Consider the following 14,259-nt stretch of genomic DNA (forward strand, 5'->3'; position numbering starts at 1 on the left):
TTTATTTTAGCCTGGTAGACTCTGTTTAGTATTTATTGTAAAGCAGATCTGCTAGCAAGTAATTCAGTTTTTGTTTATCTGGGCATATCTTCTTTTTTGAAGGTTAATTTCGCTAGATGTAGAATATTATTGTAGGGTTGTAGGGTTTTTGTCTCACGGAGTGGAACAATGAGTCTCCAGGACACAAAAGGGTGAAGTGAAGTGAAAGTTTATTAAGTGAAGTCAAGAAGAGAAAGGAGAGGAGAGGAGCGGGGAGGGAAGGAGAGGCAAGGGGAGGGGAGAAGGAGGGGAGAGGAGAGAGGAAAGGAAAGGAGCTCTCTAGAGTGAGAGGGGTTCTGAATGGGTTGCCACTGAGGGCTTTTATGGTTAGTCTTTTGTAGAAAGCTGATCAGGGAACTTGGCAAATTTCTTGTCAATAACAGGTAAGAACAACAGGGTGTATTTGTAAATATCATGAGACTATCCTGTCTATATTTAGAACAAAGATAGTAGATTTGTTACCTTCCCTTCTCTCTGTTTAATATCTCATCTATAACATTTCTTCACATCTGGGATTTCTGTGAGCCTAGTCATGTAGCTCCCTACCTGTCTTTCCCTTCCTAGCCTCTCCTGTCCCTTACTCATTATCTTGATAGTTCCCTCCACCCCAGCATTTTGAATATGCTACTTTGTCTGATCCTTCATGATTCCTGATGAAAAATTCCGCTGTTAATCTTATTGAGGATTCCTTGTTCATGATGTCTTTTTCTTTTGCCTTTTTAAAAGATTTTGTCCCCTTCTCTATCTTTCAGCAGTTGACTGTGATATTTTTAGGTGTGTATATCTGAGTTTATCTTCCTTTAGGTGTGCATTGAGCTTGTTGGGAGTGAAGATGATTTTTATTTTTATCAAATGTGGCAGATATTCTTTCTTCATCTTCCTCTCTTATTCTAGGATTCCCATTGTGTGTGTTGTTATGTTTATGGTGCCTCATAGGTCTCTGGGAGTCTGTTGATTTTTCTTAATTCTTTTTTCTTTCTGTTTTATAGATTTGGTAATCTCAATTGACCTGTCTTTAGCTGCACTGATTCTTCTGCCTGCCCAATTCTCATCTTGAGCTAGTGTAGTAAATTTTCCATGTTTATTATTATATTTTTTAACGACAGAATTTTTGTTGATCTTTTAAAATATTCTCGGACTCATTATTGATATTCTGTATTTGGTGAGACATTGTTCTCATTCTCTCCTTTAGTTTTTTTAGATATGGTTCTTTTTAATTCTTTTTATATATTTAGAATAGCTAATTTAAAATCTTTGTCTAGTAAGTACAATGTCTGGGCTTTCTCATGGATGGTTTCTGTTGATAACATTTTTTTTAGTATAAGCCAATGTTTCCTGTTTCTGTGGGTCTCCTAATTTCTTGATGAAACGTGTACATTTAATATGTAATGTGACAATTCTTGAAATGAGAACCTTTCTCTTTCCCCATGGTTTGTGTGTGTGTTGTTGTCTCCTTGTTTATTGACTTCTTGAACTAATTCTCTATTAAAGTCTGTATTTTTTGTTGTATGTAGCCACTGAAGTCTTTGGTAGGTTAGCTTAGTGATCACCTACTGATTGTACAAGGATTCAATGAAATATCTTGAGTCAGCAAGTTTCCCAGCCTTTGGTGAAGGGCTTTGTTGGTGTATGTTATGGCATGCCCCCAACATTTAGCCAGTCAGTTCACAACTCTGCCTACCCATTCTCTCTCTTCTTGTTCAGGGCCTCAAGGTCAGATAGAAGTGAGAGATTAGGGCCATCTCAAATCTTTCATGGACATAGTCTGAGGTGTGCACACATTCCTTCACACACACATGTCTTTCTAGATTCTTAGAAATAGGTTGTAGCTTTGCATAGGGCCTGTGCACATGTCATTCTCCAAATTGCATTCTCCAGTTTTTTGATGAAGCATTTTGTGTTCTTGGACCCAATTCCAGTGTATTTTTGGGAGTAGATTCCGTACACTAACAGTTCTCTGAATACCAGCTAGATGTCCTACCATTCAACTCAACTATGACACTATCTCCTTGGAAACCGGGTTCTACAGGTTAAGGTTTCAGTTGTACAAGACTGCACTACCACTTTCAGATGTCTGTCACAGGTCTAGTGCTTCTGACGAACTGGCTATAAACTAGAGGTTCCCAAAATGTCCTTAGGTTTGATTAATTTGCTAAAATGACTCACAGAATTCAATGAAATATTTTATTTACTAGATTACAGGCTTATTATGAAAGGATATAACATAAGAAAAGCTATATAGAAGGTATGTATAAGGCATATGATGGGAAAAGGGTGTGGAGCTTCCATGCCCTGTCTGAGCATACCATTCTCCCCACTTTTCTACATATTTACTTAACCTGGAAGTTCCTTTTAGGTTTTTATGGAGGCTTCATTACATAGGAATGATTGATTAAATCAGTGGTCACTGGTGGTTGATTCAACTTCCAGTCTCTCTCTCCTCCCCAGAGGTCAGGGGAGTGAGAATGAGAGTTCCAATGCTCTAATCACATGGGTAGTTCTCCTGGCAACCAGTTCCCATTTTTAGGTGTGGTCCAAAAGTCATGCCATTAACCTAACAAAAGACAATTTTATGGCTCTCATCACAGAAAATTTCAAGGGTTTTGGGAGCTGTGAGCTGGGAATGGTGGATGAAGACCAAATATATATGAGAAGTATATTCTGGTCATCTGAATGATCAAATATATATTTCTTATAAATCACAGTAGCACAGTAAATATTTTGGTTAACCTCTTGATAATTCCCAACTTTTACATTGCCTTGGGTTACCACGATTTTTTAAAAATTTGAGATGATTGTTTTTCATAAATGCCCCCAAAACGGCACTGCTTACAAAGAATGAGCTTTGTTAGGACAGAGACTAGACTTAAGAATGGAACTTTAAGGACCTGTTAAAATGGACAAATAGTGAAGGTCCCTTAAGAGTTCAGCCTTGTAAAACTCCAACCCCATTCTGCTCTCCCTGGTGGCTGCTAACCTGTTGGTTTACACAGCTATCATAGTTGGGAAGCTGTTGGTTTTCAATGCTACAGCAGAGCTGGGGAGAGAGTGATTTGATTAGGTTTACTTAATACACAACAAAGTACACTGGTATTATCAAGATTCAATCTTTTATCTTGAACAGAGAATCCTTACATTGTTAAGCCTTTAATTTATTAGAGACTATTATGTATATTGTATAATCTAACATATATTATATAATCTGTTATATATATAACATATATGACAGAAAAAACTTGTGTCCAGGATATATAAAGAAATCTTATAGCTCAATAGCTCAACAATAAGAAGACAAAAACCCAATTATAAAACTGGCTAGAATCTTAACAGACCCTTCATGACAAAAAGATATTGTAAATGCCCAATAAGTTCATGATAAACTACTTAGCACCATTAGTCATCAAGAAAATGCAAATTAAAACTATAGTGAGATACCACCACACATCCATTGAAATGGTTAAAATTGAAATAAAAAAAGTCATTTACCAGATTTTTATTGTAGCTTTATTCACAATAGACAATATATGGAAGGAATCCAAGTGTCTGTTGATAGATGAATGGATAAGTAAGATATGGTGTGTGTATATATACACACACACAATGAAATATTACTCAGCCATAAAAGAGAATGAAATCTTGCCATTTGTTACAACATGGGTGGACCTTGAGAGGATTATGCTAAGTGAAATAGGTCAGACAGAGAAAGACAAATACCATATGATTTTACTTACAGTGGAATCAAAAAGAGCGGAAACAGGCCCACAAACACAGAGAACAAACTGGTGGTTGCCAGAGGGGAGGTGAGTGGGGGAATGGGCAAAATGAGTGAAGGAGAGCGGGAGTTACAGGCCTGTAGCTATGGAATGAGTAAATCACCAGGAAGAAAGGTATGGCATAGGGAATATAGTCAGTGGCATTTTAATAGCATTTATGGTGACAGATGGTAGCTATATTTGTGGTGAGCATAGCAGAGTTGTTGAATCACTATATTGTATACCTGAAACTAATATAACATTGTATCTCAGAAATGCTTCACTAAAAAAAGATTTTATTTTTTTAATTTAATTTTATTATGTTATGTTAGTCACTGTACAATACATCATTAGGTTTTGATGTAGTGATCCATGCCTCATTGTTTCCATATAACACCCAGTGCTACATGCAGTATGTGCCCTCCTTAATACCCATCACCAGGCTAAAGCATCCCCCCACCCTCTTCCCCTCTAAAACCCTCAGTTTGTTTCTCAGAGTCCAGAGTCTCTCATGGCTCGTCTCTCTCTCCAATTTCCCCCTCTTCATTTTCCCCTTCCTTCTCCTAATGTTCTCCATGTTATTCCTTATGTTCCACAAATAAGTGAAACCATATGATACTTGACTTTCTCTGCTTGACTTATTTCACTGAGCATAATCTCCAGTTCCATCCATGTTGATGTAAAAGTTGGGTATTCATCTTTTCTGATGGCTGAGTAAAATTCCATTGTATATATGGACCACATCTTCTTGATCCATTCATCTGTTGAAGGGCATCTTGGCTCTTTCCACCGTTTGGCTATTGCGGACATTGCTGCTATGAACGTCGGGATGCCTATGGCCCTTCTTTTCACTGCATCTGTATCTTTGGGGTAAATACCCAGGAGTGCAATTGCTGGGTCATAGGGTAGCTCTATTCTTAATTTTTTGAGGAACCTCCACACTGTTTTCCAAAGTGGCTATACCAACTTGCATTCCCACTGACAGTGTAAGAGGGTTCCCCTTTCTCTACAACCTCTCCAACATTTGTTGTTTCTTGCCTTGTCAATTTTTGCCATTCTAACTGGTGTAAGGTGTTATCTCAATGTGGTTTTGATTTGAATTTCCCTGATGGCTAATCGTGATGAACATTTTTTCATGTGTCTGTTAGCCATTTGTATGTCTTCTTTGGAGAAATGTCTGTTCATGTTCTGCCCATTTTTTGACTTATTTGTTTTTTGGGTGTTGAGTGTGAGAAGTTCTTTATAGATCTTGGAAATCAGACCTTTGTCTGTGGTGTCATTTGCAAATATCTTCTCCCATTCTGTGGGTTGCCTCTTTGTTTTGTTGACTGTTTCCTTTGCTGTGAAGAAGCTTTTTATCTTGATGAAGCCCCAGAGTTCATTTTTGCTTTTGCTTTACTAGCTTTTGGAGATGTATCTTAAAAGAAGTTGCTGTTGCCGATGTCAGAGAGGTTACTGCCTATGTTCTCCTCTAGGATTTTGATGGATTCCTGTCTCACACTGAGGTCTTTCATCCACTTTGATTGAGTTTATCTTTGTGTATGGTGTTAGAGAATGGTCGAGATTCATTCTTCTGCATGTGGCTGTCCAATTTTCCCAGCACCATTTATTGAAGAGACTGTCTTTTTTCCATTGTAGATTTTTTCCTGCTTTGTCGAAGATTATTTGACCATAGAGTTGAGGGTCCATATCTGGGCTGTCTGTTCGTTTCCATTGGTCTATATTTCTGTTTCTTGTGCCAGTACCATGCTGTCTTGGTGATCACTGCTTTGTAATATAGCCTGAAATTATGCAACGTGATGCCCCCAGCTTTGTTTTTCAACATTTCCTTGGCAATTCGGGGTCTTTTCTGATTCCATACAAATTTTAGGATTGTTTGTTCCAGCATTTTGAAAAATGTCACTGGAATTTTGACCAGGATGGCATTGACGGTATAGATTGCTCTGGGTAGCATATACAATTTAACAATGTTTATTCCTCTGATCCATGAGCATGGAATGTTTCTCCATGTTTATGTGTCTTCTTCGATTTCTTTCATGAATATTCTGTAGTTCCTAGAGTATAGATCCTTTACCTCTTTGGTTAGGTTTGTTCCGAGGTATCTTATGGTTTTTGGTGCTATTGTAAATGGAATCGATTCTCTAATTTCTCTTTCTACAGTTGCATTGTTAGTGTATTAAAAAGCAACTGATTTCTGTGCTTTGCTTTTGTATCCTGCCACATTACTGAATTGCCCTATGAGTTCTAGTAATTTGGGGGTGGAATGTTTTGGAATTTCCACATTAAGTATCATGTCATCTGTGAAGAGAGAGTTTCACTTTTTCTTTGCCAATTTGAATACCTTTTATTTCTTTTTGTTGTCTGATTGCTGTTGCTAGGACTTCTAGTACCATGTTGAACAATAGTGGCGAGCGTGGGCATCCTTGATGTGTTCCTGATCTTAGGAGAAAGGCTCTCATCTGTTCCCCATGGAAGATGATAATTTGCTGTGGGTTTTTCATAGACGGATTTTATGAACTTGAGGAATGTTCCCTCTATCCCTATACTCTGAAGAGTTTTAATCAGGAAAGGATTCTGTATTTTGTCAAATGCTTTTCTGCATCAAGTGAGATGGCCATATGGTTCTTCTCTCTCCTCTTATTAATGTGTTCTTTCACATTGATTGATTGGCCAATGTTGAACCACCCTTGCATACCGGGGATAAATCCCACTTGTTCATGGTGGATGATCATTTTAATGTATTTTTGGATCCTGAAATTATCCTTTTTGATGGGGTCTTTGCCTGGTTTGGGGATTAAGGTAATGCTGGCTTCGTAGAATGAGTCTGGAAGCTTTCCTTCTGTTTCTATTTTTGAAACAGCTTCAGGATAGTATGTATTATTTCTTCCTTGAATGTTTGGTAGAATTCCCCAGGGAATCCATCAGGCCCTGGACTCTTTGTTTTTTGGGAGGTTTTTGATCCCTGCTTCAGTCTCGTTACTGGTTATTGGCCTATTCAGGTTGTCAATTTCTTCCTGTTTCAGTCTTGGCAGTTTATAGGTTTCTAGGAAGGCATCCATTTTCTTCCAAGTTGCTTAATTTATTGGCATATAGTTGTTGATAATAATTGCTAATAATTGTTTTTTTCTCCTTGGTGTTAGTCGTGATCTCTCCCCTTTCATTCATTATTTTATTAATTTGGGGCCTTTCTCTTTTCTTTTGGATATGTCTGGCCAGTGGTTTATCGATCTTATTAATTCTTTCAGTGAACCAGCTTCTTAGTTTTGTTGATCTGATCTACTGCGTTTCTGATTTCTAATTCATTGGCATCTGCTCTAATCTTAATTATTTCTCTTCTAATGTGTGGCATAGGCATTGTTTGTTGCTTTTTCTCTAGTTCTTTAAGGTGTAGAGTTAGTTGGTGAATTTGGGACTTTTTTATGTTTTTGAGTGAGGCTTGGATGGCTATGTATTTCCCCCTTAGGACCGCCTTTGCAGTATCCCATGGGTTTTGGAGTGATGCATTTTCCTTCTTTTTGGTTTCCATGAATTGTTTAAGTTCTTCTTTGAGTTCCTGGTTGACCCAAACATTCTTGAGCAGAGTGGTCTTCGGCTTCCAAATGTTTGAATTTCTTCCAAATTTTTTCTTGTGATTGAGTTCCAGTTTTAAAGCACGGTGGTTTGAGAATATGCAGGGAATAATCTCAGTCTTTTGGTATCAGTTGAGACCTGATTTGTGACCCAGTATGTGGTCTATTCTGGAGAAAGTTCTATGTGTGCTTGAGAAGAATGAGTATTCTGTTGTTTTAGGGTGGAATGTTCTGTAAATATCTATGAGGTCCATCTGGTCCAGTGTGTCCTTCAAAGCTCTTGTTTCTTTGTTGATTTTCTGCTTAGATGATCTGTCTATTGCCGAGAGTGGAGTATTGAGGTTTCCTAAAATTAATGTATTGTTATCAATATGACTCTTTATTTTGGTTAACAGTTGGCTTATGTAGATGGCTGCTCCCATGTGGGGGCGTAGATATTTACAATTGTTAGATCTTCTTGTTGGATAGACCCTTTAAGAATGATATAGTGTCCTTCTGTGTCTCTAAGTACAGTCTTTAGTTTAAAATCTAATTTGTCTGATATAAGAATTGCAACTCCAGCTTTCTTTTGAGGTCTGTTGGCATGCAATATGGATCTCCATCCCCTTACTTTCAGTCTGGATGTATCTTTAGGTTCAAAATGAATCTCTTGCAGACAGCGTATGGATGGGTCCTGTCTTTTGATCCAGTCTGCAACCCTGTGCTGTTTTATGGGAGCATTTAGACGTTCACATTGAGAGTGATTATTGAAAGAAATGAATTTATTGTCATCATATTGCCTGTGAAGACCTTGTTTTTATAGACTGTCTTTGTAAATTTCTGTTCTGTATCACTCTTGGGGTCTTTCTCCTTTTATAAAACCCCCCTTAATATTTCTTGCAGGGCCGGCTTAGTGGTCACATATTCTTTCAGTTTCTGCCGGTAGTGGAAGCGCTGCATCTCTCCATCCATTCTAAATGACAGCCTTGCCGGAGAAAGTATTCTTGGCTGCATGTTCTTCTCATTTAGTACCCTGAGTATGTCTTGCCAGTCCTTTCTGGCTTGCCACATCCCTTTGGAAAGGGTTGACGTTATTCTGATGTTCCTCCCTCTGTACGTAAGGAATCTCTTCCCCCTCATTGCCCTTAAGATGGTTTCCTTGATTCTAAGATTTACGAGTTTTACTATTACATGCTTGCACGTTGGCCTGTTTTCCTTGATCTTGGGAGGGGTCCTCTCTGCCTCTAGGACACGAATGCTTGTTTCATTCCCCAGATTAAGGAAGTTGTCAGCTACAGTTTGTTCAAATATATTTTCTAGTCCTCTCTCTCTCCACTCCCCTCAGGGATCCCAATAATTCTGACGTTGGAATGTTTCATGTTGTCACTTACTTCTCTGATTCTATTTTCATGGATTTTGAGTTGTTTTTCCCTGGCCTCCTCTTTTTCCTTCTTATCTAGTAATTAGTCTTCTAGATCACTAATTTGTTCTTCTACCTCACTTACTCTAGCTGTTAGATTATCTAGATTAGATTGGATCTCATTGATAGCGTTTTTAAGTTCTACCAATTCAGCTTTCATTTCTGCCCTTAGAGCTCTATGTTGCCATTAATCAATTTCTCCATTTTAGCTATTGTCTTCACCATTGGTACCCTGAATTCCATTTCCGACATCTTGGTTTTATCTGTATCCATTTGTAAATCTGTGGCAGAAGTCACAGTCTCTGAGTCTTTCCTATTTTGGCAGTTCCTCCTCCTAATCATTCTGTTGAGAGGTGGTTGAGGGGATGTACAGAGTCCAAATTATTGACCACAACCCCAGCAAGGTGCACCTGTTTTCATGGAACCTTAGGGTTGCTGGCCTCTTTGTCTCCCAGCTTGTCTTGTGGGGAAGGGGCCTTCTGTGCTTTTACTTAGGCAACCCTGTGTGGGCAGAGTTGCCCTGCCCCCTGTGGCGGGGCATGGGTTCAGTGAAAACCAGTTTTTGGGGGCTTTTGTTCTCTGGCGCCTTTCCCTGGCAGATTTCTGTGTCTCTTCTGCGAGTCAGAGCATAAGGTATCGTTTTTAACCTTCTGCCTCAGAGCAGAGAGATCGCAGTCTGTTCTTCAGAGAGCTCTTCAGGCCACACTATCTCCATTTCTGTTTGTGCTGCTATAAACTGCAATGTCCTCACTGTGTGCCCCTGAGCTGCGCTCCCAGTCCTTCCCTCCAGGTAGGGCATGTCTCTGCCCTTTGTGCTTCTATAACTGCCAGCTGCCCCCAGTTCGAACTCGTGGCCCCACTGCTCCGGATTTCAGTACAGGGGGCTCCCCTAAAGTCCTTTCCCCATTGCTACTGCTCTGTGAGTCTGTGCCCTGTCTGCAGCACGGGAGGCTATTGCTCACCATCGGTGTAGGATACCCATGGCTTCCTCCCCCTGCTTGCCCTTTATCCTCCAATATTTGCCCGCAGAATCAAGGCTCCCTGCTTCGTACCTCGAAACCAAACGCCTGCGATATTTTGTCTGTAGGGATCCAGGTCTATCTTCGTACATCTCAGGCTGCTTTCTTTGGTGTTCAGAGTGTTCTGGTAGATTTCCAGCTCAGTTCCGGGGACTGGTTGGAATAGCATCCCCTACTCCTCTGCCATCTTTTCCCAAAACCACTAAAAAGATTTTAAGTTACCGGCTGTTGGAATTTCATCAACTAAAATTCTCATATATTGTTGTTGATTGGAATACAAAATAGTACATTGGCTTTGGAAAATAATTTGACCGTTTCTTGTATGTTTTAAGGTACACTTGCACCTAACCCTGTAACCCATTTATTGGACCCCTATGTATTTACCCAAGATAAATGAAAATATATGTCCTAGAAAGATTTATACATGAATGTTTAGTGTTTTTCACTATTGTGAAGAAACAGCACAATGTCCATAAATAGGTGAATGAATGAATTATGGTATATTTATACAATGGAATTTACCCAGCAACAAAAATAATGAATTACAGATCGATGAATTTCTACGATATTGTGCAGACCAAAGTAATTTAGATATAAGAGTATGTTCCATATGATCCCATAGACAATAATAGTGATAATAAGTAAATTGGTTTCTCTACAACATTAATTACCTGACTAATTAGTCTTGTTTTAATTTACCTTATTCCCAGAAAGCTTCTGTTGTGTAACAAACACTATTCTGCTACATTCTAGAATGAGTGGGTGAAAAACATTACAGAAGACAGATGAATATGAAGGTGGTGTAGAGATAACCCTCAAAGATAGCTTGAACACTTAGGAGAACGAGGCTTGGTCGACAGGGATGCAGAAGCATTGGGAAAGATAAAATAACGATTTTACATGGTGTAGAGTGAGGCAGTAAATTTTATTTTATTTTATTTATTTATTTATTTTAAAGATTTTATTTATTTATTTGACAGAGAGATAGAGAGCACAAGTAGGCAGAGTGGCAGGCAGAGGGAGAGGGAGAAGCAGGCTCTCTGCTGAGCAGGGAGCCGGACATGGGGCTCGATCCCAGGACCCTGGGATCATGACCTGAGCCGAAGGCAGCCGCTTAACCGACTGAGCCACCCAGGCGCCCCGTAAATTTTATTTTAATTAGGAAATAAATGCCCCATACATAACAAGCATTGCTAGGTTATCTATTGATGCTTTGGTGTCCAAAAGTTACTCAACTCATTTATCTGAAATACAGGACTCATTCCTGACACTTTTCTTAGTATAGAGGCCAAATATATGAGACTTTCTTTCGCTGAAGAGCTGCTAATTTATGCTTGTTCATATTTGTGAATGTGATTTGTTTGCGTTGTCTCATTTTTTATTTGTTTGTTTAGAAGGTAAGTATAGGAATGCCTATCTTTGTGTATTTAAGAGGAGTAAATGAGAGTGCTTATGGAAAGTCCTTCATAAACTTTTTCAAGCTCTGTGCAAATGTAAAGTAGTGTTTTCCATCCAGCCCAAGGTCTGGAGAAGAGATGTTGTTGCAAATAATGAAAATGGGAATGAATGCAACTCCTTTTTTACCCCATGCTTTTACTTACAAAATAATATAAATGTAAAAAAATCATAATATTTGTGGTTTCTGAAATGTTTAGATAGTTCTAAAAGAGGAGTGATTATTAACTGTACTTTGTATTAAGAAAAAACTGAAGGAATCCAGGTATTTGTGAAAGGGCAATATAATGAATATTCTTATTTAATTTCCCTGAGTGACACAGAAATCACATGGGGGAATTCTGAGCTTGTCCTTTTCTGCTCCTAGCCAAGGAGGCCAGAGGAAAGTGATTGTTTTCCAGCCATGGAGCCAGTTTTGTGTTCTCTTTCTGATGAAATACGGAAAACAGGGTGTGCATGCGCCTCTTACATTTATGTGTACCAGATTTGATGTAGAAAATGTTACTCCAAAGTGTGGAAATTTGAGAAGGCATGGTAACCTGGTGTGCAGTCCCTACGCTTTGTAAAACCTTTCTTCTTTTTTAAAGGTTTTATTTGAGAGAGTGTGAGCGAGTGGGGGGAGGGGCAGAGGGAGAGCGAGAGAGAGAGAGAGAGAGAGAGAGAGAGAGAGATTCTCAAGCAGACTCCCCGCTGAGCACCAGTCCTGACACAGGGCTCAATCCCAGTACCCATGAGATCATGACCTGGGACAAAATCATGAGTCAGATGCTTAACTGGCTGAGCCACTGCTCCTCTCTTCTTCTTTCTTCTCCTTCTCCTCTTCCTCCTCCCCCTTCTCTTCCTCCTCCTTCTCCTGCTTCTCCTCCTCACCAGTGATGTGTTTAAAGGGTCAAGGATCTAAATCCTTAATCTGTTCCAACCAAATGTCTGAGCACGTTTTATTGTGTTTGTGCCTAACCATGTTAGCTTTTTATTGAAAGGAATAGATGTTATTGTTTGCACTGTTTCCCTTTCTGTTGGTCTGAGAGTAAAAACTCTCATAAGCCTATGTATCTGATCGATAGATGTGAAAGTGGAGGAGGCTGAAACTATGGAGTTAAAGAAGAAATACGAAAAGGGAAGCAAAAATAACCAGAAGTTTGAGCTTCCCTGGAAGATGTTCTAATGGATTACTTTAGTTAGTGGGAGGAGTGCCCCTTAAACTGTAAAGGACATATGAAGTATATGAAAATGCAGTTTCTGATTCTGTAAGTCTGCGGTTTGACCTGGGAATGTGTATTTCCATAAAGCTCCCATGTGATGATGATTCTGCTCTGAGATGCGCTCAGAGTAGCAAGGCTGGAGAGTTTGGCTGTACCTTTTGGTGAAGGTCATATTTTAAAAAATTTCACTGAAGAAAATTTGTCAAAAGGCTAGCTAAATATGATTTAGTTTTATACCTTCATTAGACTTTCATATAATAAAATTCAAAATTATTCACCCAAAATAAAAGCATTTGTCTAGGCATACCACCCTGAAGTTTTTCATTAATTGCTTCCTTAGTTCAGATCCCTTGCTGAATACTATGTGAACAAGTTAAATTTGTTCTCCTGCCAGATAGTATCCTAACCCAGGCTGCCATAGGGTTAATGTGTAAAATGTCCAGGTTGTGCCTGTGTTGCCATGGAAAAGGACAGACCATCTAGCTTCTACTTTTGATACTGCCGGCTGGCTCAGGGACCTTGAGTACCACAGCTCTAAAATTCAGCTATTTTTTTTCCTTTGTAGAATGATTGTGGGTATTTGTTTGGTGAGAGGTGAGAAAGCATTTAGTTAGTGCCCATAATTGGTGCTCAATTAATGCTTAAAGAGATTCTTTAGGAGTAAAACGAAGTAGTTTTAAGTCTTATAGGCTTTGGGTAGAAGGAGTCAGAGAGGTAAGGAATTGAGAGTAAAACACGTCCTATAACTTAAAAGAAGGACTTCACTAAGCTGCCCTCCTTCCATCTTTAATGGTTTTAGTTGCTCAAATCTTCTACTGAAGTTCTGATCTTTTGTTTAACTTTATTAAATGCAAGTTGCTAACTACTGGGAGAACTTCCTTTTGCTTTTCTTCTATCAGCCTTATCAGAAATGAGTAAATCAGTTAAAGGACAGCAGTCTTGACCATTTCTTCTGTTCCTCTTACTTTGCAGATTATTCTTCAGCTGTTCAGAAATTTTCTCAGACACTTCAGTCCTTTCAGTTTGATTTTATTGGAGACACTCTGACTGATGATGAGATTAACATTGGTAAGTCTTCAGCTACATGTGGCCTTGTGCCTCTTGAGGCAGTTCTGAGACTCCTAGGTTTTTGGATACAGGGAACCTGGGCATCTTCATCCTCTGTGATCTAGTGTCAAGCTCATGGGAGGCTGCTTAAGAAGGGTAAAGAAACATTGTCTCCCAGTCCCCTTCTCCTCTCAAACAAAAGCAATAAAAAGATAGCCCTTAAGCCTCCACTGAGGCCTTTGACTCAGTCAATCTGCAGGGGACTTTTTCTTTAAAGAATCTAATACATGAAAACAGATATTTTTGTAAAATATAAATGAAAGAGTGATTTTTTTTTTAATTCTAAAATGATTTAGAATAATAGTCCTCCAAGGAATAAATTCCTCTAGAATGTTTAAAAGTAACATTTATATATGTCCAGCTTTTCAGACAACAGGACATTTGACATCTCTCTTGGGAACTGAATTTAACAACTCACTCTATGAGCTGTGTGATCTTGGACCGATACTTCCTTTTTCTGAGCCTTAGTCTTATCATCTATAAAATGTGTTTAATATTAATATCAAGAATGTTACCGGGAAGAGATTGAATAGTGGATGTTAAAGAACTTTGTGTTAGTTGGTATGAAGTTAAAGTAGTGTCAGCAAACTATGGCCCTTGGGCCAAATCTTGCCTGCCCCCTTCTTTTGGTAAATAAAGTTTTGTTGGAACACAGCCACATATATTCGTTTAAATATGGTCTAAGGGAAAAAAATATTGTCTAAGGGTACTTTTGTG

General features: G+C 38.8%; 1 protein-coding gene across 2 annotated transcripts in view; it reads left to right on the forward strand.

Moving 5' to 3' along the window:
• OPHN1 (oligophrenin 1) overlaps window positions 1-14,259 on the forward strand; it is a 486,250-nt gene that overhangs the window by 145,668 nt on the left and 326,323 nt on the right. For both annotated transcript variants that reach the window (XM_028126580.2, XM_088028996.1), the window contains exon 2: window positions 13,408-13,503. In XM_028126580.2, the coding sequence (XP_027982381.2) occupies window positions 13,408-13,503 (96 nt within the window). The remainder of the gene's footprint in view (window positions 1-13,407; window positions 13,504-14,259) is intronic.

The sequence above is a fragment of the Eumetopias jubatus genome, unplaced genomic scaffold (genome assembly GCF_037043125.1).
Source record: "Eumetopias jubatus isolate StellerSeaLion01/CBP00866 unplaced genomic scaffold, mEumJub1_p1.0 scaffold_11, whole genome shotgun sequence".
NCBI classification, from domain to species: domain Eukaryota; kingdom Metazoa; phylum Chordata; class Mammalia; order Carnivora; family Otariidae; genus Eumetopias; species Eumetopias jubatus.